General features: G+C 45.8%; 1 protein-coding gene across 4 annotated transcripts in view; it reads left to right on the top strand.

The window, feature by feature from the left end:
* LOC138362972 (uncharacterized) overlaps nucleotides 1–27,772 on the top strand; it is a 393,681-nt gene that overhangs the window by 342,731 nt on the left and 23,178 nt on the right. For 2 of the 4 annotated variants that reach the window (XR_011227957.1, XM_069321534.1), the window contains 2 exons: nucleotides 7,441–7,512; nucleotides 17,670–18,282. Coding sequence is in view for 2 of the 4 variants with exons in the window: in XM_069321534.1 (XP_069177635.1) it covers nucleotides 7,441–7,512; nucleotides 17,670–17,673 (76 nt within the window). In the remaining 2 variants the exon portion in view is untranslated. Of the gene's footprint in view, nucleotides 1–7,440; nucleotides 7,513–17,669; nucleotides 18,283–27,772 lie in introns of those variants that run through there. The other 2 variants (XR_011227956.1, XM_069321533.1) reach the window with 1 other exon arrangement.

Genomic DNA, 27,772 nt, shown 5'->3' with positions numbered 1-27,772 from the left:
TTTGGTGACCGTTTTTGCTGATTTTCTTCTAGAGAATGTTATTGCGAACACGTTGGTACCAAAATGAAATACATAGCTCGAGAACTAAGGTCAGGAGAGTAAAAAGAGTATACACATTTTTGTTTTGACGCTTAATTAAGGTTATTGTGAGTACTCATCGCCTGCCTAGAAACTGGAACTAGTAATTCCATCTATCATACATATCATACAAGAGGAGCCACACATCTATGGATCATCCAATAAAATCAGCAGACTTCTAGATGTTACTACTGCTCGGCTTAGACTCGGTTACAAGTATCTCTGGGAATTCTCATTATCTGCTGATGTAGACCTGACCAAATGTAAACTGTGTCAACAAAATTATTCGCACACCCTCCGTCACTATGTGATGGAGTGCGAAAAGATACATGAATTTAGAGACAATTCTATAACCAATGTTCCAGCGATGTGTCAATATTTCATTCAAAATGATCTGCTACCAGAAATTTTAGCCAAATATCCCCAGTTTGCTAACTGTAGATAACAACTAAGTGATTGTAACCTATCCACCGCTGCCCACTGGATGGGGGACGGTGTGCAGGACAAACATATAAATTTTGATACTAGCTCTCCACATATGTCAGTTGCTTAATTTAGAACCTGTACTTGAGGTCGATCTCGAACCCATTGTTGATGTGATGACTTATATTGAATTTTGTAACTAGCTCATCAAGATTGTAACTTGCTTAGCTAAATGAATTGTGGGGTTCAGTCCCTGAGCCCATTATGTGCCTCTGTAACCCTTTCCACAACCGCCCACAAGATGGGTATGGGGTGCATAATGGGGTGGGGTGTCTTGGCCAAACGTGCCACATCAAAACCACAAGTTGACATTGAATGTGAATTAACAATGAGACAAGTAAGATTTATACTAATACATTTATACTAACTCTGTTGAGCGTTGACCATTTATACATCAAATCTGTTGATGTGAGCACTTTAGTTTAGTCTGCCGTTTAAAGAAAAAAAGAGCATATCAATGGTATATCACAGAAAACGAATTTATCATAAACTCATGTATTTGTCTTATCATATTGAACTGCATTAAATTTTTAATATATAACAATATGAATATACAAATTTCTGTAAATCCCCTACCTTGTTGGAATCTGTGGAAATGAATGAGCAAATGTGCTGGCTGAAGGCGCTGAAGGAAACCACATTGGTTTCATTTTGGATACAAATGTCCATGGAAATTCAAAATGGAAACTAATTATATAGTTGAACCTGCAGAGACGAGTTTAAGAATCTGTGTTGAGAGTGATGGACACAGCCTTCACAATTATACTTCAGAGAATGTAAACATCTAAGAGTCATTAGAAATATGTGTAGAATAATAAACCCTACATTGTTTGAGTTAGGGAAAACACCATTTGTGATATATAGATACTATAGCTGTTCCTAAAGATTCACCCTTTTTTGCACCAGCAAGATAACATATAAGATTTTAAGAGTTGACGAATGTTAATATTCTTGTTTGATAAACTGTGAACTTGAGACATAGTTAATAAGAACATATTAACACAACAAAATGTTTTCAAAATCCTTAACACCACTTTCCAGCAACTTATATAATTTATATAAATTATTTTAGAGAATAATACATAAATTATATATTTAAACATGATATAGTGTTTAGTGGAATGTATAAGGAGTCAAATTGTGTTAAAAAGAGCAATTTTTAGAAAATTTGGAAAAATACTTTTTTCTGTTCAAATTATAACTAAATGGATTATAAAGGTTTCACTCAGCCAATATATATCATTCACAATTTATTAATGAATTTTACAAAAAAACACCATAAATTTTATATTTAAACATGTAAAAACTATTTGTTTTACATTTGGAAGAAAATAATTGTAGAAAAACAATTTATAATTAAACCTTTGTGTTTGGATTTTTTGAGTAAAAGTTTCTCAAAGGCTCTCCTGCACCATTCTCAATGCAAATCATTCCCACACCTATGGCAAGAGATAGGCGAACGTTGTGTAGATGATTTGTGTTTGCTGGGACACCAGCCAGCATGTGACACCACCAGCCAGCATGTGACACCACCAGTCACACACCAGCCAGCATGTGACACCACCAGTCACACACAAGCCAGCATGTGACACCACCAGTCTCACACCAGCCAGCCAGCATGTGACACCACCAGTCTCACACCAGCCAGCATGTGACACCACCAGTCACACACCAGCCAGCATGTGACACGACCAGTCACACACCAGCCAGCATGTGACACCACCAGTCACACACCGGCCTGCATGTGACACCACCAGTCACACACCAGCAAGCATGTGACACCACCAGCCAGCATGTGACACCACCAGCCAGCATGTGACACCACCAGTCACACACCAACCAGCATGTGACACCACCAGTCACACACCAGCCAGCATGTGGCACCACCAGTCTCACACCAGCCAGCATGTGACACCACCAGCCAGCATGTGACACCACCAGTCTCACACCAGCCAGCATGTGACACCACCAGCCAGCATGTGACACCACCAGTCACACACCAGCCAGCATGTGACACCACCAGTCACACACAAGCCAGCATGTGACACCACCAGTCTCACACCAGCCAGCCAGCATGTGACACCACCAGTCTCACACCAGCCAGCATGTGACACCACCAGTCACACACCAGCCAGCATGTGACACCACCAGTCACACACCAGCCAGCATGTGACACCACCAGTGACACACTAGCCACCATGTGACACCACCAGTCTCACACCAGCCAGCATGTGACACCACCAGTGACACACTAGCCACCATGTGACACCACCAGTCTCACACTAGCCAGCATGTGACACCACCAGTCACACACAAGCCAGCATGTGACACCACCAGTCTCACACCAGCCAGCATGTGACACCACCAGTCTCACACCAGCCAGCATGTGACACCACCAGTCACACACCAGCCAGCATGTGACACCACCAGTCACACACAAGCCAGCATGTGACACCACCAGTCTCTCACCAGCCAGCCAGCATGTGACACCACCAGTCTCACACCAGCCAGCATGTGACACCACCAGTCACACACCAGCCAGCATGTGACACCACCAGTCACACACCAGCCAGCATGTGACACCACCAGTCACACACTAGCCACCATGTGACACCACCAGTCTCACACCAGCCAGCATGTGACACCACCAGTGACACACTAGCCACCATGTGACACCACCAGTCTCACACCAGCCAGCATGTGACACCACCAGTCACACACAAGCCAGCATGTGACACCACCAGTCTCACACCAGCCAGCATGTGACACCACCAGTCTCACACCAGCCAGCATGTGACACCACCAGTCACACACCAGCCAGCATGTGACACCACCAGTCTCACACCAGCCAGCATGTGACACCACCAGTCACACACCAGCCAGCATGTGACACCACCAGTCACACACCAGCCAGCATGTGACATCACCAGTCTCACACCAGCCAGCATGTGACACCACCAGTCACACACCAGCCAGCATGTGACACCACCAGTCACACACCAGCCAGCATGTGACACCACCAGCCAGCATGTGACACCACCAGTCACACACCAGCCAGCATGTGACACCACCAGTCACACACCAGCCAGCATGTGACACCACCAGTCTCACACCAGCCAGCATGTGACACCACCAGTCTCACACCAGCCAGCATGTGACACCACCAGTCACACACCAGCCAGCATGTGACACCACCAGCCAGCATGTGACACCACCAGTCTCACACCAGCCAGCATGTGACACCACCAGTCTCACACCAGCCAGCATGTGACACCACCAGTCTCACACCAGCCAGCATGTGACACCTCCAGTCACACACCAGCCAGCATGTGACACCACCAGTCACACACCAGCCAGCATGTGACACCACCAGTCACACACCAGCCAGCATGTGACACCACCAGTCACACACCAGCCAGCATGTGACACCTCCAGTCACACACCAGCCAGCATGTGACACCACCAGTCACACACCAGCCAGCATGTGACACCTCCAGTCACACACCAGCCAGCATGTGACACCACCAGTCACACACCAGCCAGCATGTGACACCACCAGTCACACCAGCCAGCATGTGACACCACCAGTCACACACCAGCCAGCATATGACACCACCAGTCTCACACCAGCCAGCATGTGACACCACTAGCCACCATGTGACACCACCAGTCACACACCAGCCAGCATGTGACACCACCAGTCACACACCAGCCAGCATGTGACACCACCAGCCAGCATGTGACGCCACCAGTCTCACACCAGCCAGCATGTGACACCAACAGTCTCACACCAGCCAGCATGTGACACCACCAGTCACACACCAGCCAGCATGTGACACCACCAGTCACACACCAGCCAGCATATGACACCACCAGTCTCACACCAGCCAGCATGTGACACCACCAGTCACACACCAGCCAGCATGTGACACCACCAGTCTCACACCAGCCAGCATGTGACACCACCAGTCTCACACCAGCCAGCATGTGACACCACCAGTCACACACCAGCCAGCATGTGACACCACCAGTCTCACACCAGCCAGCATGTGACACCACCAGTCACACACCAGCCAGCATGTGACACCACCAGTCTCACACCAGCCAGCATGTGACACCACCAGTCACACACCAGCCAGCATGTGACACCAACAGTCTCACACTAGCCAGCATGTGACACCACCAGTCACACACCAGCCAGCATGTGACACCACCAGTCACACACCAGCCAGCATATGACACCACCAGTCTCACACCAGCCAGCATGTGACACCACCAGTCACACACCAGCCAGCATGTGACACCACCAGTCTCACACCAGCCAGCATGTGACACCACCAGTCTCACACCAGCCAGCATGTGACACCACCAGTCACACACCAGCCAGCATGTGACACCAACAGTCTCACACCAGCCAGCATGTGACACCACCAGTCTCACACCAGCCAGCATGTGACACCACCAGTCACACACCAGCCAGCATGTGACACCTCCAGTCACACACCAGCCAGTATGTGACACCACCAGTCACACACCAGCCAGCATGTGACACCACCAGCCAGCATGTGACACCACCAGCCAGCATGTGACACCACCAGTCTCACACCAGACGTCGTCACTCTGCACATCTTCCAACATTAAAGATAATGCAGACAGACCACTTCCCTACAGCACATCGAGTAGTAACGGCAATGGAAAAAGAACAACCAGAGTTAAACTTTCCATCACAGTCAACCTGAAAGGAGAAATAATAATGACACTACAAGACCAACAGACTGCAAATTACTTAGAAAAATTAACAGTTCTGCAAGGGAAACCAGTATGCTTGGAGTAGCTGGACCTTTCAGAAAGATGCACAAGAGTCGTGCTTTTGGGATACCCAACTGACCTACCTCTTGTTCTAGAACACAAGCAAATCCTGAATGCGGAACGATGGCACACAAAAGTAGACAAACCCGCGACACGTCAGGTTCTGGTGACCGTCATGGGACATGTGCCAGAAGCAGTCAATCTTGGAAAATGGGGAATATAATGACAGAGACCATACGTCCTGGAACATGGTTCCATTATGGCCTAATACCAGGGGCATGGTTCCATGGCATGATACCAGGGGCATGGTTCCATTATGGCATGATACCAGGGGCATGGTTCCATTATGGCATGATACCAAGGGCATGGTTCCATTATGGCATGATACCAGGGGCATGGTTCCATTATGGCATGATACCAGGGGCATGGTTCCATTATGGCATGATACCAGGGGCATGGTTCCATTATGGCATGATACCTGGGCCATGGTTCCATTATGGCATGATACCAGGGGCATGGTTCCATTATGGCATGATACCTGGGCCATGGTTCCATTATGGCATGATACCAGGGGCATGGTTCCATTATGGCATGATACCTGGGGCATGGTTCCATTATGGCATGATACCAGGGGCATGGTTCCATTATGGCATGATACCTGGGGCATGGTTCCATTATGGCATGATACCAGGGGCATGGTTCCATTATGGCATGATACCTGGGGCATGGTTCCATTATGGCATGATACCAGGGGCATGGTTCCATTATGGCATGATACCAGGGGCATGGTTCCATTATGGCATGATACCTGGGCCATGGTTCCATTATGGCATGATACCAGGGGCATGGTTCCATTATGGTATGATACCTGGGGCATGGTTCCATTATGGCATGATACCTGGGGCATGGTTCCATTATGGCATGATACCAGGGGCATGGTTCCATTATGGCATGATACCAGGGGCATGGTTCCATTATGGCATGATACCAGGGGCATGGTTCCATTATAGCATGATACCAGGGGCATGGTTCCATTATGGCATGATACCTGGGGCATGATTCCATTATGGCATGATAACAGGGGCATGGATCCATTATGGCATGATACCAGGGGCATGGTTCCATTATGGCATGATACCAGTGGCATGGTTCCATTATGGCATGATACCAGGGGCATGGTTTCATTATGGCATGATACCAGGGGCATGGTTCCATTACAGCATGATACCAGGGGCATGGTTCCAATATGGCATGATACCAGCGGCATGGTTCCATTATGGCATGATACCAGGGGCATGGTTCCATTATGGCATGATACCAGGGGCATGGTTCCATTATGGTATGATACCTGGGGCATGGTTCCATTATGGCATGATACCAGGGGCATGGTTCCATTATGGTATGATACCTGGGGCATGGTTCCATTATGGCATGATACCAGGGGCATGGTTCCATTATGGTATGATACCTGGGGCATGGTTCCATTATGGCATGATACCTGGGGCATGGTTCCCTTGTGGCATGATACCAGGGGCATGGTTCCATTATGGTATGATACCTGGGGCATGGTTCCATTATGGCATGATACCTGGGGCATGGTTCCATTATGGTATGATACCAGGGGCATGGTTCCATTATGGCATGATACCTGGGGCATGGTTCCATTATGGCATGATACCAGGGGCATGGTTCCATTATGGCATGATACCAGGGGCATGGTTCCATTATGGCATGATACCTGGGGCATGGTTCCATTATGGCGCAATACCTGGGGCATGGTTCCATTATGGCATGATATTAGGGGCATGGTTCCATTACCTTCATTAGCTCTAGAAATTCATCCATAGATTTCTTTTGGGTTTTTGAATGGTTTGCTGCCGGTGAGAGCTGACTATAACTAGATATTTTATATCTTCCAGCAGGTCATTAGTGAATGACTCTCAACATGTAACAAGATGATGTCAATAGGCAGAAAACTTAAGCTGTTATACAATGTTGTCCTCCGTTCCTTATTTCTGTTGCATCACTCACTGATTTTCCCAAAATTAATGTGAATATTTCTTCTTGCAGGAGGAGACTGGACTCACATTCCACCGACTTCCGGACTGATCAAAACAACGAGGATGTGATCACTTGTGTTAGGTACGATTGTTAAAATTATATAATTTTATGTAATGTAATAGTGTCTCACAAACTTTATGATATGAAATTCAATAATGTATTGACTGTAGAAGACGCTTTTCGACATGTTGGTACTCCTTATTTTTATTATACTGACACACCCACACCGAGAGAGAGAGAGAGAGAGAGAGAGAGAGAGAGAGAGAGAGAGAGAGAGAGAGAGAGAGTATTCACCGGTTATAGATTACATGACTTACTATTTACAATACTTATAAAAGAGCATCTGCTGGAAACATTATGCACCTCACCTATGTACCTACTCACTGAGTAGGAGAGTCCTACAAAATAACGGCACCTAACTTAATCCTACAAAATACCTTAACATTCCTCCCCTTTGAATTAAACCGCCTACAGGTTAAGTCTATCAGGCGGTTGTATGACTCTTCCAGATTTTCTCAACTGGGACTCTTGGGCCCGTTACATCTGAAGAACCTTCTTCTGAGTTACTAACAGCAGAGTCCCTAGGATTATCTGTATCCACATTACCCCTGTTGAGCCTTGCTCTGCCTTCCTGTCTCCTGCAGGTGTTACCCCTTCATTATTAGCTTGAGCATCCCTATTTGCCTCATCCACACCCGATAGGACCTCAAAATTCCCAGTGACCCTTTGCATGGGTCACCCATTACCCATTACAAAATTCCTTGCATATACTGCATCTTCCTCTTTAAACAAAACTTCCTCTCCCTGAGCCAACTGATTGGCCGAGCTAGTTACAGATTTTTCTTGATCTAGATCTGTCTTTACTGCTACCATGTGCACGTTGAAGAACCTATTAAACAGTAATTCAGAAGGAGATTTACCAGTGATAGAATGAACAGCTTTTCTTTGATAATGCAAAAATCTTCAAAGCCTTGTACTAATAGTGGCTTCTGTAAATCACTGTAACTCGTCTTTTAAGGCTCTCACTGCTCTCTCAGCCAGACCATTTGAAGAAGGATTATAGGGGGCAGGTGTTACAGGTTTAATACCAATCTTTCTAAAAAAAATCCTCCATTTCCTCAGAAACAAAATAAGAAGCATTATCTGACACAACCATGTCTGTCAATCCAAAATTATAAAATGTTTTCCTGAGCAATTTACAAGTTACAGATGATGTCATGGAATTACACACATGAACATCCATAAATTTTGTGTATGAATCCACCACCACCAGGTAATATTTGTTATCCATAGGTCCAGCATAATCTATATGAAGTCTAGACCAGGGTTTCCCAGTGTATGGCCAGGAAAGTACTGGGGCCTGGGGTTTCTGATAATTCTTAAAGCAAATGTGTCAATTTTTAGTTACTTCAGCAATATCTTGGTCCATTTTTGGCCACCAAACCCAACTTCTAGCTTCTTCTTTCATAGTATTTCCCCCTCCCCGCTCAGCTCGTTGTCGCCGTCTGGGGGCTTAGTGGGCGGCTGCCGGAGTGTGATGCTCCTTGGGACAGTCCTCTGTCCTTTTCTAGCCTTGTGCTCCTGCTGCCGTCCTCTCCAATTCTGCTGGGCATCTTTTCCTTTTCCTTCTGTTTCGTTTTTCTCCCCCCTCTTCTCCTATCTGCTTGCCGTTTCCTGCCGACCTTTTGCTCGTTCTGGTTCTTCCCTTGGACTTCTTCTCCTTTGACGCCCGGGTGCTTGAGGAGGCATACTCTTGCACCCGTAGAACTGCAGTACCCGACGTCGAGAGCGAGGGGAACCTTTTATTGTCAATCCCCACTTCGTCACTGAACCCGATCTCGACGGACTGTCGGTTTCTTAAGGTGGCGTTTGTGGGGCGTATACTCACGGCGCACCCCTAGGAGGCCCCGACAAGATCGGCGATAGCTTCTTGTTGGGTGTCCTGCCTCTAATTGTGGCTCCATGGTGGGTGTGGGGGCACATTCGTGAGTGAATTCGTAATTTCGTCAAGATGATAACCCCTGTTTCGGCTGCTTCTGGCTTACCTTTTCAGGCTCGTGGGGTGGGCGACCAAGCCCCCGAGTCGGTCCGTATTGGAAGACCGGGCTCTGTTGCCTCCGCTGCATTGGGCCCCGACCTTGCTCCTCCTTTGGCCTCTCTGACTCCTTCCCCTGGCTCCCCTCCCTCCTCTGTGGTTGGGTCGAGCCCCAAGCCCCCAGTGGTGACTACCTCGTTCCCTGGCGCGGCTCCTTCTCTAGTTGTTACTACTGCGCCTTTTAACCCCTCTCTCTCTGGGGGTTCTCACCGCCGTTCTCGTCACGGCCGCCCTCGCTCGATTCCTTCCAGTTCTGCTACCTATCAAGCCTTGTTTGGTCCCGCTTCGTGGGCCAAATATTTTGATCTCCTCCCTCTTGATTCTGCGCCTCCTGACGATTTCTCCCTTCATCGACATCTCATTGATTCCGTGGATGCCTCCATTACTTTTAACCCCACTCGTCTCGGTACGCGTGTCGTTGCTGCTCCTTCTCAGGATGCTGCTTCCCGCTTGGCTGCCTTATCCTGCCTTGGCGAGACCCCCGTTCGGGTCTCGAAGAACGTCCAGTTGAATGCCAGTGTTGGCACTATTTTGCTCCCGCCCCATGTTGCAACCGGTGTTCGGGACCTACGCGACTGCCACGACGATATTCGACATATCCTCGCTGCCCAGGGCCATTCTATTCTCCAGGTGGACACGTTTACTCGTCCCCCTCGTGGTAGTCGCCGTCAACCCCTCCGGGTTGTGAAGATTACCTTTGATGGTAGGACCCTTCCACCCTCTGTCATTCTTGCTGGTGCCAGGTGCTCTGTCCAGGAGTACATTCCTTCTCCTCGGCTCTGCAACAAGTGCTGGAGGTTTGGGCATGGTGCCCTCCGCTGCTCCGGGACTGTCTCTCTCTGTCCTTTGTGTGGTGGCGAAGGTCACTCTAAGTCGGAGTGCGCTTCTCCCCAGGCTCGTTGCCTCAACTGCGGTGAGGCCCATCCTACCTTCTCCCGTGCGTGTGTCCATTACAAGCTTGAGGCAGCCGTCCTCAACTTGAAGCACCGGGAGCGTTTATCTTTTCCTGAGGCGAGGCGCCAGGTTCGCCGGCTCCCGCCTTATGCTAATATCTCTTATGCTCGCGTGTTGCGCTCTTCCTCTCCTCGTCCTTCCCGCCTTCCTCAGACTCACAATCGTTTCCAGGCCTTGGACCCTGATGCGCCCACTGCCCCCTCCTCTGTCCCTTTGGGTTCTCTCCCGAAGGATCCTCCTCCTGGTCCTCTGTCTGAGGTTCCCCTTCCTTCTACCCGGTCTGTCGTGTCTTCTGTGTCTCCTTCCTCGTCCCCCTCCGATCCTCCTTCCCATCCTCTTCCTCCATCTATCGGCTCTCCCCGCCGCCTGTCGGTGCGGGCGGATGTCCATCGCTCTCCTAACGGCCGTCGTGTGTGCTCTCGTTCGGCTTCTCCTGTTGAGACAATGGAATCCGTTGCCCGGTACGTAGTTGCTGGGACACCGGTCTCTTTAAGTCAGAAGCGTAAGCCTGGCTCCTCTCCTTCCTCTTCCCCGGCGGGTAAGAAGGCTTCGCTTTCTTCCTCAGCTCCTCCTTCTGGCTCTGTTGCTCCTTCCACTCCCGTTTCAGTGCTTGCGCCCCCTGTTCCTGCTATGGAGGTTTCTTTGGCCCCTGCTTCCCTTTCGGTTGCTGCTCTTGCTGGGGTGCGCTCCTCTCTTTCTACTCCCCCTCTTCCTGCTGCTGTCCTTGACTGCTCCTCTCCGTTGTCTCCTCCTCCTCCTCCTCCTCCTCCGGACCCTGCCCGCCCACCTCTGATCTGTTCTCCCGTTTCCTTCCCTCCGTCTTTGCTCAGTTTACCCATGCCCCCTAACCCTGACTTTGCTGACCCTGATCCCGACCCTGATATTCTTTAACGTGCTCTGTTGGTCTTTCGCCTTTGTTTCTTCCTTGTTCTCTGTTTTTGTCCTTTCTCTTCTCGTCGTTGTCCATTCTTCAATGGAACGTTCGAGGTTATTACGCCAATTTCCTCGAACTCCAACTTCTGGTTTCGCGGTTTTCGCCCCTTTGTGTCTGTCTCCAGGAGCCGATGCTTGGTGCTCGTCCTGGTCGTTTTCGTGGCTATTCCTTTCTCTCCCCCCCCCCCAGCCATTGCTGGGGCTTCTAATTCTTCTGCTCTCTTGATTCGGGCTGATGTTCCCTTTGTTCCTTTACTTTTTCCTTCGCCTCTCCATTGTTCTGCTGCTCGTATCTTTGTGGGGAAATGGTACACAGTTTGTTCCATTTATCTCCCCCCGAGTGTCCCGCTCTCTCTTCCTGATTTGAAACACCTCCTAGACTCCTTGCCGGAGCCTGTGCTCCTGCTGGGTGACTTCAATTGTCGTCATTCTCTTTGGGGTGACGTTCTGACGAATACCCGGGGTCGCCTCCTTGAGCCGTTTCTCCTCTCTTCTTCCCTGTCTCTTCTGAATTCTGGTGAGCCCACTCATTTGGACTCTCGAACTCGCACCCTTTCTTGTCTTGATCTTTCTCTCTGCTCTTCTTCTCTTTACTTAGATTTCACATGGCAGGTTCTTGATGACCTCCATGGAAGTGATCATTTCCCCATCCTTGTTTCCTTTTTCTCTTTTCGCCCTTCCCTCTCTTTCCCTAGGTGGCAGTTTGCTAAGGCGGACTGGACCCTGTTTTCCCTCAGTGCTACTCTCTCTGACCTCTCCCTTCTGCCCCTCTCTCGCGCTCTCCTCCTTTTTCATGACACTGTCTTCGACGCTGCCCTCCGCTCTATTCCTCGCTCTTCCTCTCGGGGTCCACGGAAGTGCGTTCCCTGGTGGAATGCGGACTGTGCTCGGGCTGTCCGCTGTAAGCGTGCAGCCTGGAAGAAGCACCGCCGTAGGCAGACGACCGATTCTTTTCTTTTCTTTCGGAAAGCGAGTGCGGTGGCCCGTAGGGCCATCCGTACGGCTAAACGTGAATGTTGGGCATCTTATGTCTCGACAATTACGTCCGAAACCCCTCTGGCCCAGATCTGGAAGCGTATCCGCAAGATAGCGGGTAAGTTCGTTCCCGATGTTTCACCGGTCCTTCACCTCCATGATACTCTTGTGGCGGACCCGTTGCAGGTCGCTTCCGAACTGGGTTCCCACTTTTCTTCTGTTAGCTCTGGTCTTCATCTTCCCCAATCTTTCCTTCTTCGTCAACCTGTCCTTGAGTCTCGTCCTTTAGATTTCTGCACTCATCTTCAGCTTCCCTATAATGATCCCTTCTCTCTCTCTGAACTTCGTTCTGCCCTGGCCCTCTGCGGTTCTACGGCGGCGGGCTCCGATGGTATTCATTATGAGATGCTTCGCCATCTCCCTCCGAGCACGTCTCAGTATTTACTGAGTCTGTATAATCGGATCTGGGAGTCGTCGTCAGTCCCTGAGGACTGGCTCGATGCCGTTGTCCTCCCTGTTCGCAAACCAGGGTCTCTGGGTACTTCCCCTAAGGACTTTCGCCCTATTGCTCTCACAAGTTGTGTCTGCAAACTCTTTGAACGTATGGTTAACGTTCGTCTGATGTGGTTCCTGGAACACCATCACCTCCTCTCCCCTTCTCAATTTGGTTTCCGCAAGTGCCGCAGCACGACAGATGTCCTGGTGAACTTGGAGGTCTATATACGTACTGCTTTTGCTGCGAAGACCTCCGTTGTTGCCGTCCTTTTTGACCTAGAAAAGGCTTACGACACCACTTGGCGTTATCATATCCTATCTCAACTTCATTCTTTTGGCCTTCGTGGTCATCTCCCTCTCTTTCTCCGCAGCTTCCTCTCTCGTCGTTCCTTTCGGGTGCGCCTTGGTACCGCTCTCTCTCCCCCTTTTCAGCAATACGAAGGTGTGCCCCAGGGTAGTGTTCTGAGCACTACTCTTTTTCTGGTTGCCCTCAATGGTCTTCTTTCCTCTCTTCCTTCTGGTGTCTTCTCCGCTCTCTATGTCGATGATCTTACCCTTTGTTGTCAGGGTGATGATTCGCCTCTCCTTCAACGCCGGCTTCAACTTGCGATTGATGCCGTGTCGTCTTGGGCCACAGGTCATGGCTTCAAGTTCTCTACTTCTAAGACTTGTGCCATGACTTTTACGCGGAAACGGGTTGTTCTTCGTCCCTCTTTGTCACTTTATGGTCATCCCCTTGAATACAAAGATTCCGCTAAGCTTTTGGGGTTATTCCTTGACACTCGTTTGTCTTGGTCTCCCCATATCTCTTACCTCCGTGTTGAGTGCTCTAAGTCCCTTACCCTCCTTCGGGTCTTGTCCCATACTTCTTGGGGGGCAGATAGGCGCACTCTCCTTGCTTTACATTCCTCTCTCGTCCTGTCTAAGCTCGATTATGGTTGCCCTGCTTACTCGTCTGCTTCTCCTTCTACTCTTCGCCGTCTTGATGCTTTGCACCATACTGGGTTGCGCCTCAGTTCTGGTGCCTTTCGTTCGACTCCCGTCCTTAGCTTGTATGTTGACACTGGCTTCCTGTCTCTCCAGGACCGCCGTGATCGCTACTGTCTTCGCTATCTTGCGCGGTCCTTGCAACATCCTTCCTCTCGTCTCTGTCGTGCTTTAACTTTTACCCCTCCTGCGGTTCCTGTTCCTCTTCACCACCTCCCTCTTTCTGTCCGGTTATCTCGCCTGCAGGATTCTCTTTCCGTTCGTATTTCTGATGTTTCTCCTCGTGTTGTTCCTTCTTTGCCCCCGTGGAGGGTCCCTCTTCCGCGGTTTTGTACATCCTTGACTCGTATCACTAAAGCTTTTACCCCTCCTACAGTTCTAAAACGCCTTTTCCTCGAGCACTTTTCTTCTCACTCCCGCTCCGTTTCTGTCTTCACCGATGGGTCTAAGTCAGCGGACGGTGTTGGCTACTCTGTTGTTTTTCCTGATCGCACTTATATGTGTCGCTTGCCTCCGGAGACTAGCATCTTTACAGCGGAACTTTATGCTATTCTCTATGCTCTTCGTCTCCTGCTTTCTCGTTGTCAGTCTTCCTTTGTGGTTGTTGTTGACTCTCGTAGTGCCCTCATGGCTCTCGGGTGCTTTAATCCAGTTCATCCGGTAGTTGTCGAGATCCAGCATTGGCGTTTTCTCGTTCACAGTAAATTTAAGTCGGTTGAGTTTTGTTGGGTTCCCAGCCATATTGGCGTGTCTTTAAATGAGCGTGCGGATGCTGCCGCTAAGGAAGCTGTCCGCTCTTGTCCCATCTCTCGTAAAGGCATTCCGTATTCCGACTTTTACCCGGTTATCCATTCCTCAGTCCTTACCCGTTGGCAGGCTTCTTGGTTGTCTGTTACTGGTAACAAGCTACGTACTCTTAAATGTTGTGTTTCCTCGTGGCCGTCCTCCTTCCACCGTAACCGGCGGTGGGAAACAGCTCTAGCGAGGTTGCGTATTGGCCATACTCGCTTAACCCATGGTCACTTGATGGAGCGCCGCCCTGCTCCTTATTGTCCTAGTTGCATTGTCCCTCTTACGGTCGTGCATGTCCTTCTTGAATGTCCTGACTTCCAGGACGAGCGTGTGTCTTGCTTTCCGACCGCCCCTCGCGGTCACCTGTCCCTCGATAGAATTCTTGGTGACTCGGATACTTTTGATATCGTTCGCCTTATGCGTTTTTGTTCTCGTATTGGCATCCTTGGTGATATTTAGCGCCCTCTGATTATTTTGCGTATTTGATGGTGCTACATAGCCTTCCCGGTTTGGTGCCTTCTTTTGATAATTACTTACTTACTTTCATAGCATTTATGCCATTATGGCCTAAATGTTCCAAAACCTTACATCTAAGTTCCAGAGGAACCCCCCATTCTATTCCCATATAAGAGTACATCCTGGTGAATACTAAGGTCAGCCTTTACCGCAGCATACTCTGACAATAATAAATTATCCTTCCAGCCATATTTGAGATTCTTCCTCAACAGATTTAATTTGGGATCTCTACCAGTTGCCTTCCTAATAGTCTGGAATGAAATATCCTCAAAAGACATAGTTTTCACCAGGTTAATTTACTCCACTGGAATACTGGAATTAAACTCTTCTGTAACAGGCAATCTACTTAATGCTCAGCCACTACATTATCCTTGCCCGACTTTAATACCAAATCATACTCAAACTGTGAAAGTAGCAATGCCCATAGTTGAATTCTAGTATTATCATTAACAAGAATTTGTTTACCTCTACCAAATAATCTTAACAGGGGTTAGGATTTTTTTCTGTTCTAGCCTTCTGTTCTGTTTTAGAAGTCTGTTCTAGCAAGACATTTCCTACCCATCAGAAAATACCTCAGTTTTTTTTACAGCATATACCAAATCTAAGGCTTCTTTGTCTAATTGGTAATAATTCTTCTCTGCATGAGATAATTTCTTGCTAGCAAAACAGACTGCTTTTTCCTGGCATCTACTTCCTGTAATAATACTCAACCCACTCGTACTGGGCAAGCATCAATCTCCAGTTTTAAAGGAAGTTTACCAGTAAAATTAGTGAGCACTGGAGAATTTATCAATTCCTGCTTAATATTCCTGAAATCCTTCTCATTCGCTGCCCACCTAACTCTAGCCCCTTTTTTCAATAATTTATACAAGTCAGCTAATTTTGTTGAAAAGTTCTTCACGAACTTACAAAAAGTATGTCACCATGCCTTCAAAAGACTGTACTTCCCCACTGATGTTGGGGCTGGGGGGGGGGGCTATATAGTAAATACGTTTTTGTGAGGAGTAAAGCCCTTACCTGAAATATGGTACCCCAGGTATTCAATGACATTGGTCTTCATTGCTGTTTCACCCGCATTAATCTTCACATTGTGCTCTTGCAGAAGATTCAAAACCTTTTCTAATCTTGTATCATACTCTTCCTCATTCTCCCCGCATACAATAATGTCATCTAAAAAGCTAGCAACACCCTCAATGTTTACTAACAAATGGGACATGAATCACTGAAAAATTTCTGGAGACGAGGAGAGTCCAAAAGGGACTTTTACACTTAAATAACTCCTTATGAAAATTAATAACTAACAATTTCTGACACTCTGCATCTACAGGAGTTTGCAAGTAGGCATATTTCAGGTCAGTCTTAGAAAATTTTGCCCCCCTTGCAACCCAGGTACAACTCATCTATTTTTGGTAATGGGTATTTTTACAATGGATTAGGTTATTTAATTCTTTAAATATCTGCACAGATTATCATGGATTTTGCGGTCTGCCTTCAACACTGGTACAGTTGGGGATGCCCATTCGCTATGTGGAATTGGCTCTAACATATACGATACGATAATTGGCATTATCGTATGCACTTAATGTTTTCCACATGTTTAACATTTAATTGTAACGTATCTGCCCACTCTCTAGACAGTGTTGACACTGCAGCACCGGTGTCCAATTTCAAGGGAACTAAGTTCCCATCAATTACAAAAATTCACCACTTGTGACTTCACAGAACATACCTTCCTTTCCTTTCTCCGAATATTGTCTGCTTTCCTCACCTGCAGCTTCTTCAGACGGTTTACCTTCCTTTACTGTCTTGACCACAGTACCATTACCTCTTCTTCCTGCATTCCCTGGTCGTATCCTCTCCAAGACTTAGCTATTTGTTTTCAAGTTTTCTCTTCACACTTTTCTCAAGTGCCCTTTCTTGTCACAAAAGTTCCATATGTAGTCCTTAAACTTGAAGTAGCCACTACTGTATTTGTACTGTAACGTTTCTATTGTTACGTAAAGCATGGTGACAAATAAACACAGACACTAAGATACTATATATATATTTGCTCGAATATACAGAAGTACACAGGTGATACTTTGGTGTGAGTTGAGCGCACTGAGCGTCGGTACAGTATCTCGCAAGTGTCTGCTCTAGACCACACTTGAAAGTAGACTAGTTAATGTTTGTTATTCTGCTGCTTATATGCTCGGGCAACGCCTCACCTCATTCATCTCCAAAGGTTGACAGGAATATTAACAATGCATTTGGAGCGAGTATATTATTGGGATAATCTACTCGCTACAGTACCAAGAGTGTGATCTGTAGAATTACTCAAAGCTACCCAAAGTCACCACAAGCTACTCAGAGCCAGCTAGTATTACATAAGTAATGAAGAAATATGGTATATTTACTATAAAGTTGGTGCTGAGTGCAGAACATGATCAAACCTATTCTTACTCTGAAATAATCTAATTTCATAACGAAATTAAAAGTAAATATGTTCCAGGTGACGCCATAGGAAGTCGACGGTCCAAGCGACAATGTTGTTGATTGACTTATGCAAGATATATGGTTGCCTGGAGAGTGTTTGCTGGCGTATCAACCTCCTGAACACAGTGATCCAGTCGTCGCACATCTCTGCTCAAATTGTCGCAAATTTAAGTGGTGATATAAACAAGAAGAATGCGTATTTATAATAATATCGGTGTATACTGGCAGCAGGTTTTCATTTATACATGTCTCACTGAATATGACTGCATATTCTGTATTGATTATTTTCTGTTTTAAGGCTTCTATCCCTCTGACTAGTGCTCTTGCATCCGGGTTTAATTGGAAGAGGAGTTCTCCAAAAGTCATGTTCGTTCGAGGTGAAGAAAAAAAGAAATAAATAACTGAAGAATGTATTACACTTATTATAAAATTTACACAACATTTTGAACCAACATGGTTCATTCTCAAGTGATGTTACAGTACAGGAAATTTATATTTATACTATTAGTGGATCAGGTGAATACAAGTGGATCGAACAATGGGGTCAGGTGTGAACAAATGGAATGAACAATGAGTATACATTTCGCAGAGGCTCAAAGCAGTCATAGAACGACAACTGGAAACCATCTCAAGACCTTCATCGACTCATATCTTCACAGACGGATCAGTTGATCAAGAAAGAGGTTCTGCTGGGGCAGCAGTTTATACTACCAACCATGAAGCTTACTGGAGCATGAGTAGTGGGTGCTCAACATTGCAAACAGAATTATATGCCCTGAAGGAGGCATTCACTAATAAAGAGGTTCCTGTTTTTTTATTAGTACATCCAAGAATGGCAGACTGTTATTTTCACTATTTTCATTTGTAAATAGGAGGACTGACTCTAGATGGCTTTTTAGATCAATTAGTTCATCTGAGTCTTTTACTATGACGAATATGTCATCTACATAACGGCAGTATTCAATTGGTGTTTACCTACTACTGAAGACTCTGTCTTCGATAGTTCCCATGTAAAAATTAGCGAATAACACTCCTAAGGGGAGCCCATTGCTACTCCGTCTATTTGTAGATACATGTTACCTTGCGGACTGATGAAAGATGTCCTGTATCATGTCTATGGTGGTGTCGACTGGGACGTTGGTAAATAGGGATTCGGCATCCAGGGAAGCAATAATTTCATCGGGCTGTATGGTTTTGATTAATTCTAGGAAATCTGCTGATTGTTGACTGTAATTGCCTGTAGTGTATGGAGGTAGGAGTTCGTTAAGCCTTTTTGCCAGGTGATAGGTTGGAGTTGGTATTTGGCTGATTATTGGGCGTAGTGGGTTACCTGTTACCTAGTAATAGTTTTGTTCACTTTGTGTTTAAGGTCTTCCACAGGTTCCTTGTGATTCGTTGAAATGTAGTGTCATCACTGAGGATGTCGCTGATTTTATTCATGTATTCTTGGGTAGTAATCATCACATATGCTGCTGTCTTGTCAGCTTCTCTTATTGTTACATCGTCCAGATTTTTTAGTTGTTTTGCTGCTTCGTTGATAATATAATAATATCCTGCATAAATAGCCATAAAACATTTAATCTTTATTAAAAAAACGTGACTTGAAGTTAAATAAACTTCATAGGACAATAGTTTTGTTATATAGATACTAACGTTATTCATTGGTATTTGTTCACTACTTAAACTACCCATGTCTTTTTCGCTCATAAAACACCAAACCCTACACGCTCTCTGATATATTGCTTAATTAATTAATTAATTAATTAATTAACAGAGATTCACAAATAAAGATTATATTTGTATATGTTATCAGAGTGGTAGAGATAAAATAGTTTTTGTGAATCCATCACAGAGATGGATTCATCTTATTAGATTGGAAAGATATTTATATTTTGAACAAGGTTTTTGGCCAGCGCTCTCCCTATCAATGGGAACTACGACCTTTAGAAGATCAATGTTAACTTAAAAAACTTCTTGATACTGTAATATATGAAGTTTTCTATGTCATCATAAAGACAGAAATATAAGCTGCATGTTAATACTTTTGTATAAATATATATTTATTTATTTATTTATATATATATATATATATGTATATATATATACAAGAAGGTACATTGGGTTTATGAAAATACATAACATTAGTGTCTTTACATTCTTGTAAAGCCACTAGCACGCATATCGTTTCAGGCAGGTCATTAATCTAACAGATAATTTTAAGTAGGTAATTTATAAGAAAATTTGACATTAGTAGGTACATTAAAATAAAATTTGAGGGTTATCAACAGGTACATTGTAGCATAATTTGAGGATTATTTAAAGGCATTTTGAAGTAAAATATGCATTCAGTGTAACACCATGATATAAGAGGATAGCAATGATTACAAGGGTAAAGTAATGTACATGTTATGTAAAGGCTCATGTACATATATTGGCGGATTGGGTAGCACTAGATACAATGCGAGTTAAAAGCACTAAGTAGGAATATGAAGGTGAAATTAGGCACTTTTTTTTAATAAGGCAAAAGTTGGACAGCTTATCAATTCGTTAGTGAGTGAGTTCCATAGACTAGGTCCCTTTATTTGCATAGTGTTTTTACACAGATTAAGTTTGACTTCTGGGGATACCAAAGAGATATTTATTTCTGGTGTGGTGATTATGGGTTCAATTACATCTGTCCAGGAAGAGTTTCAGAACAGGGTTTGCATTTAAGAGCAGGGTTTTGAAAATCATTGATGTATATAAGAAATAGGAGAGGCACTAGGATGCTGCCCTGTGACACTCCTATGGTTAATGGTAGAGTGGGAGAGATTTTATCATTGATGGGGCTACATATTGGTGTCTGTCACTAAGATAGGATCATATATAGTTCAGGGCAAGGCCTCGGATTCCATAATGGTGGAGTTTAAGTAAGAGGTAGTTATGGTTAACAGAATCAAAGGCCTTTCTCAGGTCAATGAAGAGTCCAATCTGAAACTCATTTTTGTCAAGAGCTGAGTAGATTATATCAAGGAGACTAATAATTGCATCGTTGGTACTCTTTTTTAGGGAGCGGTAGCCAGACTGACCGGGACTTAATATGTTGAATTTTAGGTAGGTTTTTTAGTATGGTGAATTTTAGGTTTTAGGAGGTGGTGGTAGAGCTGTTTGTAAATAATTTGTTCAAATATTTTTGATAATATACGTAGATTTGATATTGTCTGTAATTGCTTATGTCTTTCGGATGAACCTTTATGAACTGGCGTTACTCTTGTTTTTTTAAGGGTATCAGGGAATGAATGACATACTAGAAATTTGCTGAACAGCAGAGCTTTGGGTGCACAAGGGCATGGGAGGTGCTCTTGTATACCATAGATGGTATTTCACTAATGTTCCCAGCTTTGGTTTCCAGTGAGTGAATGATGGACACAATTCAGTGATTCAATCAGTCACCAGTCGGGCTGATTGCTGAAAGGAGAAAAGAATTTGGATAGCTGCCTGAAAGATATGTGTCTTGAGTCTTTGGAAATTTTCTGGCAAGGTTAGCACCAAGTACCTATTAAATTCTGTTCCCGCTTCAAGATCTGTTGCAGGTGTATAATCATCCTTGGAGAGTTTCATCTGGTTATGTGAATGTTGTTTAGCTCCTAGGATGATAGAGATGGCTCTCCATGTGCTTTTCATGTTGCCTTTTGTTTCTTGGAATCTACTCACAATAGGAAAGTTTTGCTTTTCTTATTATACTGGTAAGCATTGTTGAGTACCTCTTAACTACTTCCTTTGTAACTAGGCCATTCCTAAGATTTTTTCATATTCATGTTTCTTATTGATTGATTATGCCACTTGTGAGCCAGTGATTGTCTAATTTTTAGCCGGTTACTTGCTTGGTGAGGAGAGAAAAATTAGTGTTGTAAAGACTCAGAGTTTTGGAAAGGAAGAGGTTAATTAACTAATGAATTTATATCCTGTGTATTATTACATTCAGATTCCCAGTATATATTGTGAAGTGCATTTGTGAGATTGTCAATTGCTGCTTCACTGTGTAACCTGAAGGTAAGTTTCTTGTTCGCTGGTGGTGTTATGTCCATGTTTGCTATGAGGAAGGTAGAATAGTGGTCAGTTCTGTCAGTGATTATAACAGATGCAAGGGGAGCTACTACGTTAGTCCATAAGTGTTCCAAGGTAGTGGCAGATGTTTGAGTGACTCGGGTGGGCTTGGTGATTGTGGGGATTAGCATACAGGAGTTCATGCAGTTTAGGAAATAGTCGACTTGAAGGCTATTTTGTTGACACAGGTCAGTATTGAAGTCACCTCCTAGAATGATGTGATTTTAGTTGAGATTGTTGTTTACGATAAGATTCCTTGGGTTATCTGATAATGAAGATTTGTTAGTATTGGCAAATCTATAGATAGCTCCTATAATCAAGGAGGATTTAAGGGAACTCCTTGAAGTGATCAAAGGTATATTCACAGTAATCATCTCTATCACTAATGATACTATTGCAAATGAAGGTATCTTGGTAATATATAGTTGTGCTACTTTCTTTTTAGTTAGGCCTACAGTTGTGAATGGCTTTGTAACCAACAAAGTTGTAAAGTTGGGTATGGTCTCTATTTAGCCAGGTTTCTTTTAAAATAAGGACCCATAGTTTAGTACTTACTGCTGTGAATAGTGCATTTATATCATCAAAAATGATTACCACGTGATCTGACATTTTGGTGAAAAACTGATAGGCAAATGTTATTCTGGGGTTTGTTTTTTGCAAGGTTTGCTGTGTAATACCTGCAGTAGTGATGATCAATATACTGGCTATTGTAAATTTGTGACAGCAGATTTAGTTCAGGATCACTATCAGCTTGCATGTAGATGCAATTGAGTCAAAATACAATAAGGTAAGAAATTACCGAAAATTTCCCAATGCAATTTAGTCAAATACTATATCTGCTGTAAATATAAAATAAGTATAGTAAAAAAAGAAAAATGAAGAACCACATTTAAATGAAACAAGAAAAGTAAAATATAACTCATTGTACTGTGACAGTAATAACAAATAACAATACAGTAAGTGACAAATGAAGAAATGAACAATGTAAAATGGTGCGATAAACAAGATAAAAACAAAATAAAATTTAAAACCTTTTGAATGGAAAGGCAGAGCTATAGTACACTTTGGATGTTAGATGAAACAATAAGGTACACTCTGGTGTTGAGAAGGTTCTGTGGTAGAGGGACCCCAGGGGTAGTGTTCTGTGGTAGAGGGACCCCAGGGATAGTGTTCTGTGGTAGAGGGACTCCAGGGATAGTGTTCTGTGGTAGAGGGACCCCAGGGATTGTGTTCTGTGCTAGAGGGACCCCAGGGATAGTGTTCTGTGGTAGAGGGACTCCAGGGATAGTGTTCTGTGGTAGAGGGACCCCAGGGATAGTGTTCTGTGGTAGAGGGACTCCAGGGATAGTGTTCTGTGGAAGAGGGACTCCAGGGATAGTGTTCTGTGGTAGAGGGACCCCAGGGATAGTGTTCTGTGGTAGAGGGACTCCAGGGATAGTGTTCTGTGGTAGAGGGACTCCAGGGATGGTGTTCTGTGGTAGAGGGACCCCAGGGATAGTGTTCTGTGGTAGAGGGACCACAGGGATAGTGTTCTGTGGTAGAGGGACCCCAGGGATAGTGTTCTGTGGTAGAGGGGACTCCAGGGATAGTGTTCTGTGGTAGAGGAACCACAGGGATAGTGTTCTGTGGTAGAGGGACCACAGGGATAGTGTTCTGTGGTAGAGGGACCACAGGGATAGTGTTCTGTGGTAGAGGGACCCCAGGGATAGGGCTCTGTTGTAGAGGGGACCCCAGGGATAGTGTTCTGTGGTAGAGGGACTCCAGGGATAGGGTTCTGTGGTAGAGGGACCCCAGGGATAGTGTTCTGTGGTAGAGGGGGACCCCAGGGATAGTGTTCTGTGGTAGAGGGGACCCCAGGGATAGGGTTCTGTGGTAGAGGCACCCCAGGGATAGGGCTCTGTTGTGGAGGGGACCCCAGGGATAGTGTTCTGTGGTAGAGGGACCCCAGGGATAGTGTTCTGTGGTAGAGGGACCCCAGGGATAGTGTTCTGTGGTAGAGGGGACCCCAGGGATAGGGCTCTGTTGTAGAGGGGACGCCAGGGATAGGGTTCTGTGGTAGAGGGACCCCAGGGATAGTGTTCTGTGGTAGAGGGACCCCAGGGATAGTGTTCTGTGGTAGAGGGGACCCCAGGGATAGTGTTCTGTGGTAGAGGGACTCCAGGGATAATGTTCTGTGGTAGAGGAACCCCAGGGATAGTGTTCTGTGGTAGAGGGGACCCCAGGGATAGTGTGCTGTGGTAGAGGGACTCCAGGGATAGTGTTCTGTGGTAGAGGGACCCCAGGGATAGTGTTCTGTGGTAGAGGGACCCCAGGGATAGTGTTCTGTGGTAGAGGGACTCCAGGGATAGTGTTCTGTGGTAGAGGGACCCCAGGGATAGTGTTCTGTGGTAGAGGGACCCCAGGGATAGTGTTCTGTGGTAGAGGGACTCCATGGATAGGGTTCTGTGGTAGAGGGGACCCCAGGGATAGTGTTCTGTGGTAGAGGGGACCCCAGGGATAGGGTTCTGTGGTAGAGGGACCCCAGGGATAGGGTTCTGTGGTAGAGGGGACGCCAGGGATAGTGTTCTGTGGTAGAGGGACTCCAGGGATAGTGTTCTGTGGTAGAGGGACCCCAGGGATAGTGTTCTGTGGTAGAGGGACCCCAGGGATAGTGTTCTGTGGTAGAGGGGACCCCAGGGATAGTGTTCTGTGGTAGAGGGACCCCAGGGATAGGGTTCTGTGGTAGAGGGACCCCAGGGATATGGTTCTGTGGTAGAGGGGACCCCAGGGATAGTGTTCTGTGGTAGAGGGACCCCAGAGATAGTGCTCTGTGGTAGAGGGGACCCCAGGGATAGTGTTCTGTGGTAGAGGGGACCCCAGGGATAGGGTTCTGTGGTAGAGGGACTCCAGGGATAGTGTTCTGTGGTAGAGGGGACCCCAGGGATAGTGTTCTGTGGTAGAGGGGACCCCAGGGATAGTGTTCTGTGGTAGAGGGGAACCCAGGGATAGGGCTCTGTTGTAGAGGGGACCCCAGGGATAGTGTTCTGTGGTAGAGGGACCCCAGGGATAGTGTTCTGTGGTAGAGGGACCCCAGGGATAGTGTTCTGTGGTAGAGGGACTCCAGGGATAGTGTTCTGTGGTAGAGGGACCCCAGTGATAGTGTTCTGTGGTAGAGGGACCCCAGGGATAGTGTTCTGTGGTAGAGGGGACCCCAGGGATAGTGTTCTGTGGTAGAGGGACCCCAGGGATAGTGTTCTGTGGTAGAGGGACCCCAGGGATAGTGTTCTGTGGTAGAGGGACTCCAGGGATAGTGTTCTGTGGTAGAGGGACCCCAGGGATAGTGTTCTGTGGTAGAGGGGACCCCAGGGATAGTGTTCTGTGGTAGAGGGACCCCAGGGATAGGGTTCTGTGGTAGAGGGACCCCAGGGATAGTGTTCTGTGGTAGAGGGGACGCCAGGGATAGGGTTCTGTGGTAGAGGGACCCCAGGGATAGGGTTCTGTGGTAGAGGGGACGCCAGGGATAGGGTTCTGTGGTAGAGGGGACTCCAGGGATAGTGTTCACTTGGCATCTGGTTATTCAGTCAATAACCCACAGTCAGTGAGGAAAGATCTGAGGTGCGCCTCAGTGGTTATTTCATAGGTCTTCCCAGTGTCAGACTTCTTAGCTAGTATTTTACCACCTCTTACAAAACAATGTTTAATTGGTCCATTGGAATTTTTACGAACTTGATGTAGTTTAAATAAAAGATTTTGTCTGTTCCTATACAACTGAAGTGACAGTGAAGATATAAGCATTTTTCTTGTTGATGGCTAGCTCAGGGAGTGTGAAGCCCTGCACAAATGTCAATAAATTTCGTAATTAATTTGCATATATACAAAGTAACCTTAAAGGTCTCTAAGTCAGAATAAAGACAGAAGTAGATAATAATGTGTCTACATTTCAAGGAACATATATCTTACTTGAAAACCCAGATATGGTTAAATAAATACTACTCCACCATCACCAGTGTCCGGACACATGAACACTACCAAGGCAACAGTGTCCAGCCAGATGGTGAACACAGGCTGCACAATCCTAATAAATTATGTAACTCTCAGAGATGCATTGATAAACGTTAATATTTTATTTTTTATTAAAAATACAGATATAAACTTTGTTTTAAACATTTAATGTAACAATATTTCAAGTATTAGAACCAAGATATATTTAGCATTTAACGATTTCCTATAAAGTTGCAATGATACCTTAATTGCACTTTCTCATCATCATATTCAGACAGAAATTAACTTAAAATTTTTGTCACTTTAATACACAAACGCCTCCGTGGTGCCGCCTTGTCGTAGTGAGGGGCTCACATAAACCTCCCTGGGACTGGTGAGGGTTGCCTTTGTCCCCTCTCCTCCCCTCTTTGGGTGTTGTAGGTGCTAAAAGGCACCATGTAGGGGCCTTGTGAGTCATCGGGCCGCCCACTGGAGGGGTCGCCAGTGAGGGGCTGCCTTAAGTGGATGGTTGGGTGTCCAGGCTGGGACAAAAGAGGGAATGGAGTCTTTGCACCAGTGAGGGAGACTAGAAGAAGCAGTAGGACTCCCCTGTTAAAAAGGGGGAGAATCGCTGGGGACGCCGCACCCTTCCTGCACTGGCCCGCGCTCGGCCTCCCTGGCTGCCCTGGTAGGTGGTTTCCCGTGTTTCCAAGCCCCAGGCTTTTAAAGTGAATGCCGAATGGAAACTGACACGATCTTTCTTACCCAGACTCGTGGGGTGGACGACCTTGCCCCTGAGTCGGACTGTGATGGAAGACTTTGTAGCCCTCGCTACATTGGGCCCAGACCGAACTACTCTGCATACCCCCCCCCCCCCCCCCGTTCCCAGCCCCCTCTTTGGTAGGGTTGAGTCCCAAGCCCTCACGGGTGGCCTTGGCACGGCTCTGTCTCTCATTGTGACTACCGCACCTTTTAACCCCTCTCTCTCTGGGGGTTCTCAATGCCGTCCCCACCACGGCCACACTTGATCTACATCATCTTGATTCAACTTTTCCTGACGATTTCTTCCTCCACAAACACCTTATTGATTCGGTAGATGCCTCTGTTACTTTTAACCCCGCCCGTCTCAGTACACGTGTCGTCGCTGCTCCTTCTCAGGATGCAGCTACCTGCTTAGCCGCATTGTTCTGCATTGGGGAGACCCCAATGCAGAACCTCAGTGTTGGCTCTGTTCTCCTACGCTATGTTGCAACTGGTGTTAGAGACCTAAAGGACTGCCACGAGGATATTATTTATCCTGAGATTTATTTGATTTGAGGATTTATTGCCAAACAAAGCTTTCTATATTTTGTTTGGCAATAAATCCTCAAATCAAATAAATCTCAGGATAAATAATACCCAAATTTGTAACAAAATAGGTGGCAAATTCCTTGGCATTCTCATTGACCACAAACTAAATTTCCAGGGACACATTCTTAATATATCAAAAAAAGATTCAAAAACTGTTGGCATTCTTTCTAAGATCAGATAGATTTCGCTAAACTGTAATGCCAATCCTGACCTCAAAAGCTTCATAGAAGGTTGTAACAGAACCCATGAGCACCACACCAGAAATAAATACAGTTTTGATATTCCTAGAGTACGACTTAATCAAACTAGAAATGCTCTACAAATCAAGGGACCCAGATTGTGGAATGACCTTCCCAACCATGTTAAAGACTGTACCTGTTAAAGACTCAACCAGTTTAAGATAAAAACTAAGCTATACCTAATAAATTCCCTGTAACCTACCTTACCCCTCTAATGTCATCCAATGTCTGTTTTTTTTTAAAGAGCGCTGTTTGTCGACAGAATTGTATTTGTGCTGCTTTTTCAGCTATGTTTTCATTCCATGTTTTCATTTTACTCTTTATGCTCAATTAGTATTAAGCTTTAGTCATTTAAGTTTTTTATGCCCGAAACGCTTTGCGTAATAGTGGCTTTAGGCATTGTATGTATTAGCCCTAACTATAGATCCATCACTCTTTGTAAAATCTCTTTTATGTATTGTACCTTACCTAAATAAACATTTTG

Source organism: Procambarus clarkii, chromosome 9 (assembly GCF_040958095.1).
Source record: "Procambarus clarkii isolate CNS0578487 chromosome 9, FALCON_Pclarkii_2.0, whole genome shotgun sequence".
NCBI lineage: Eukaryota > Metazoa > Arthropoda > Malacostraca > Decapoda > Cambaridae > Procambarus > Procambarus clarkii.
Note: the sequence above shows the minus strand (reverse complement) of the source record. Positions and strands in the feature narration are given on the sequence as shown.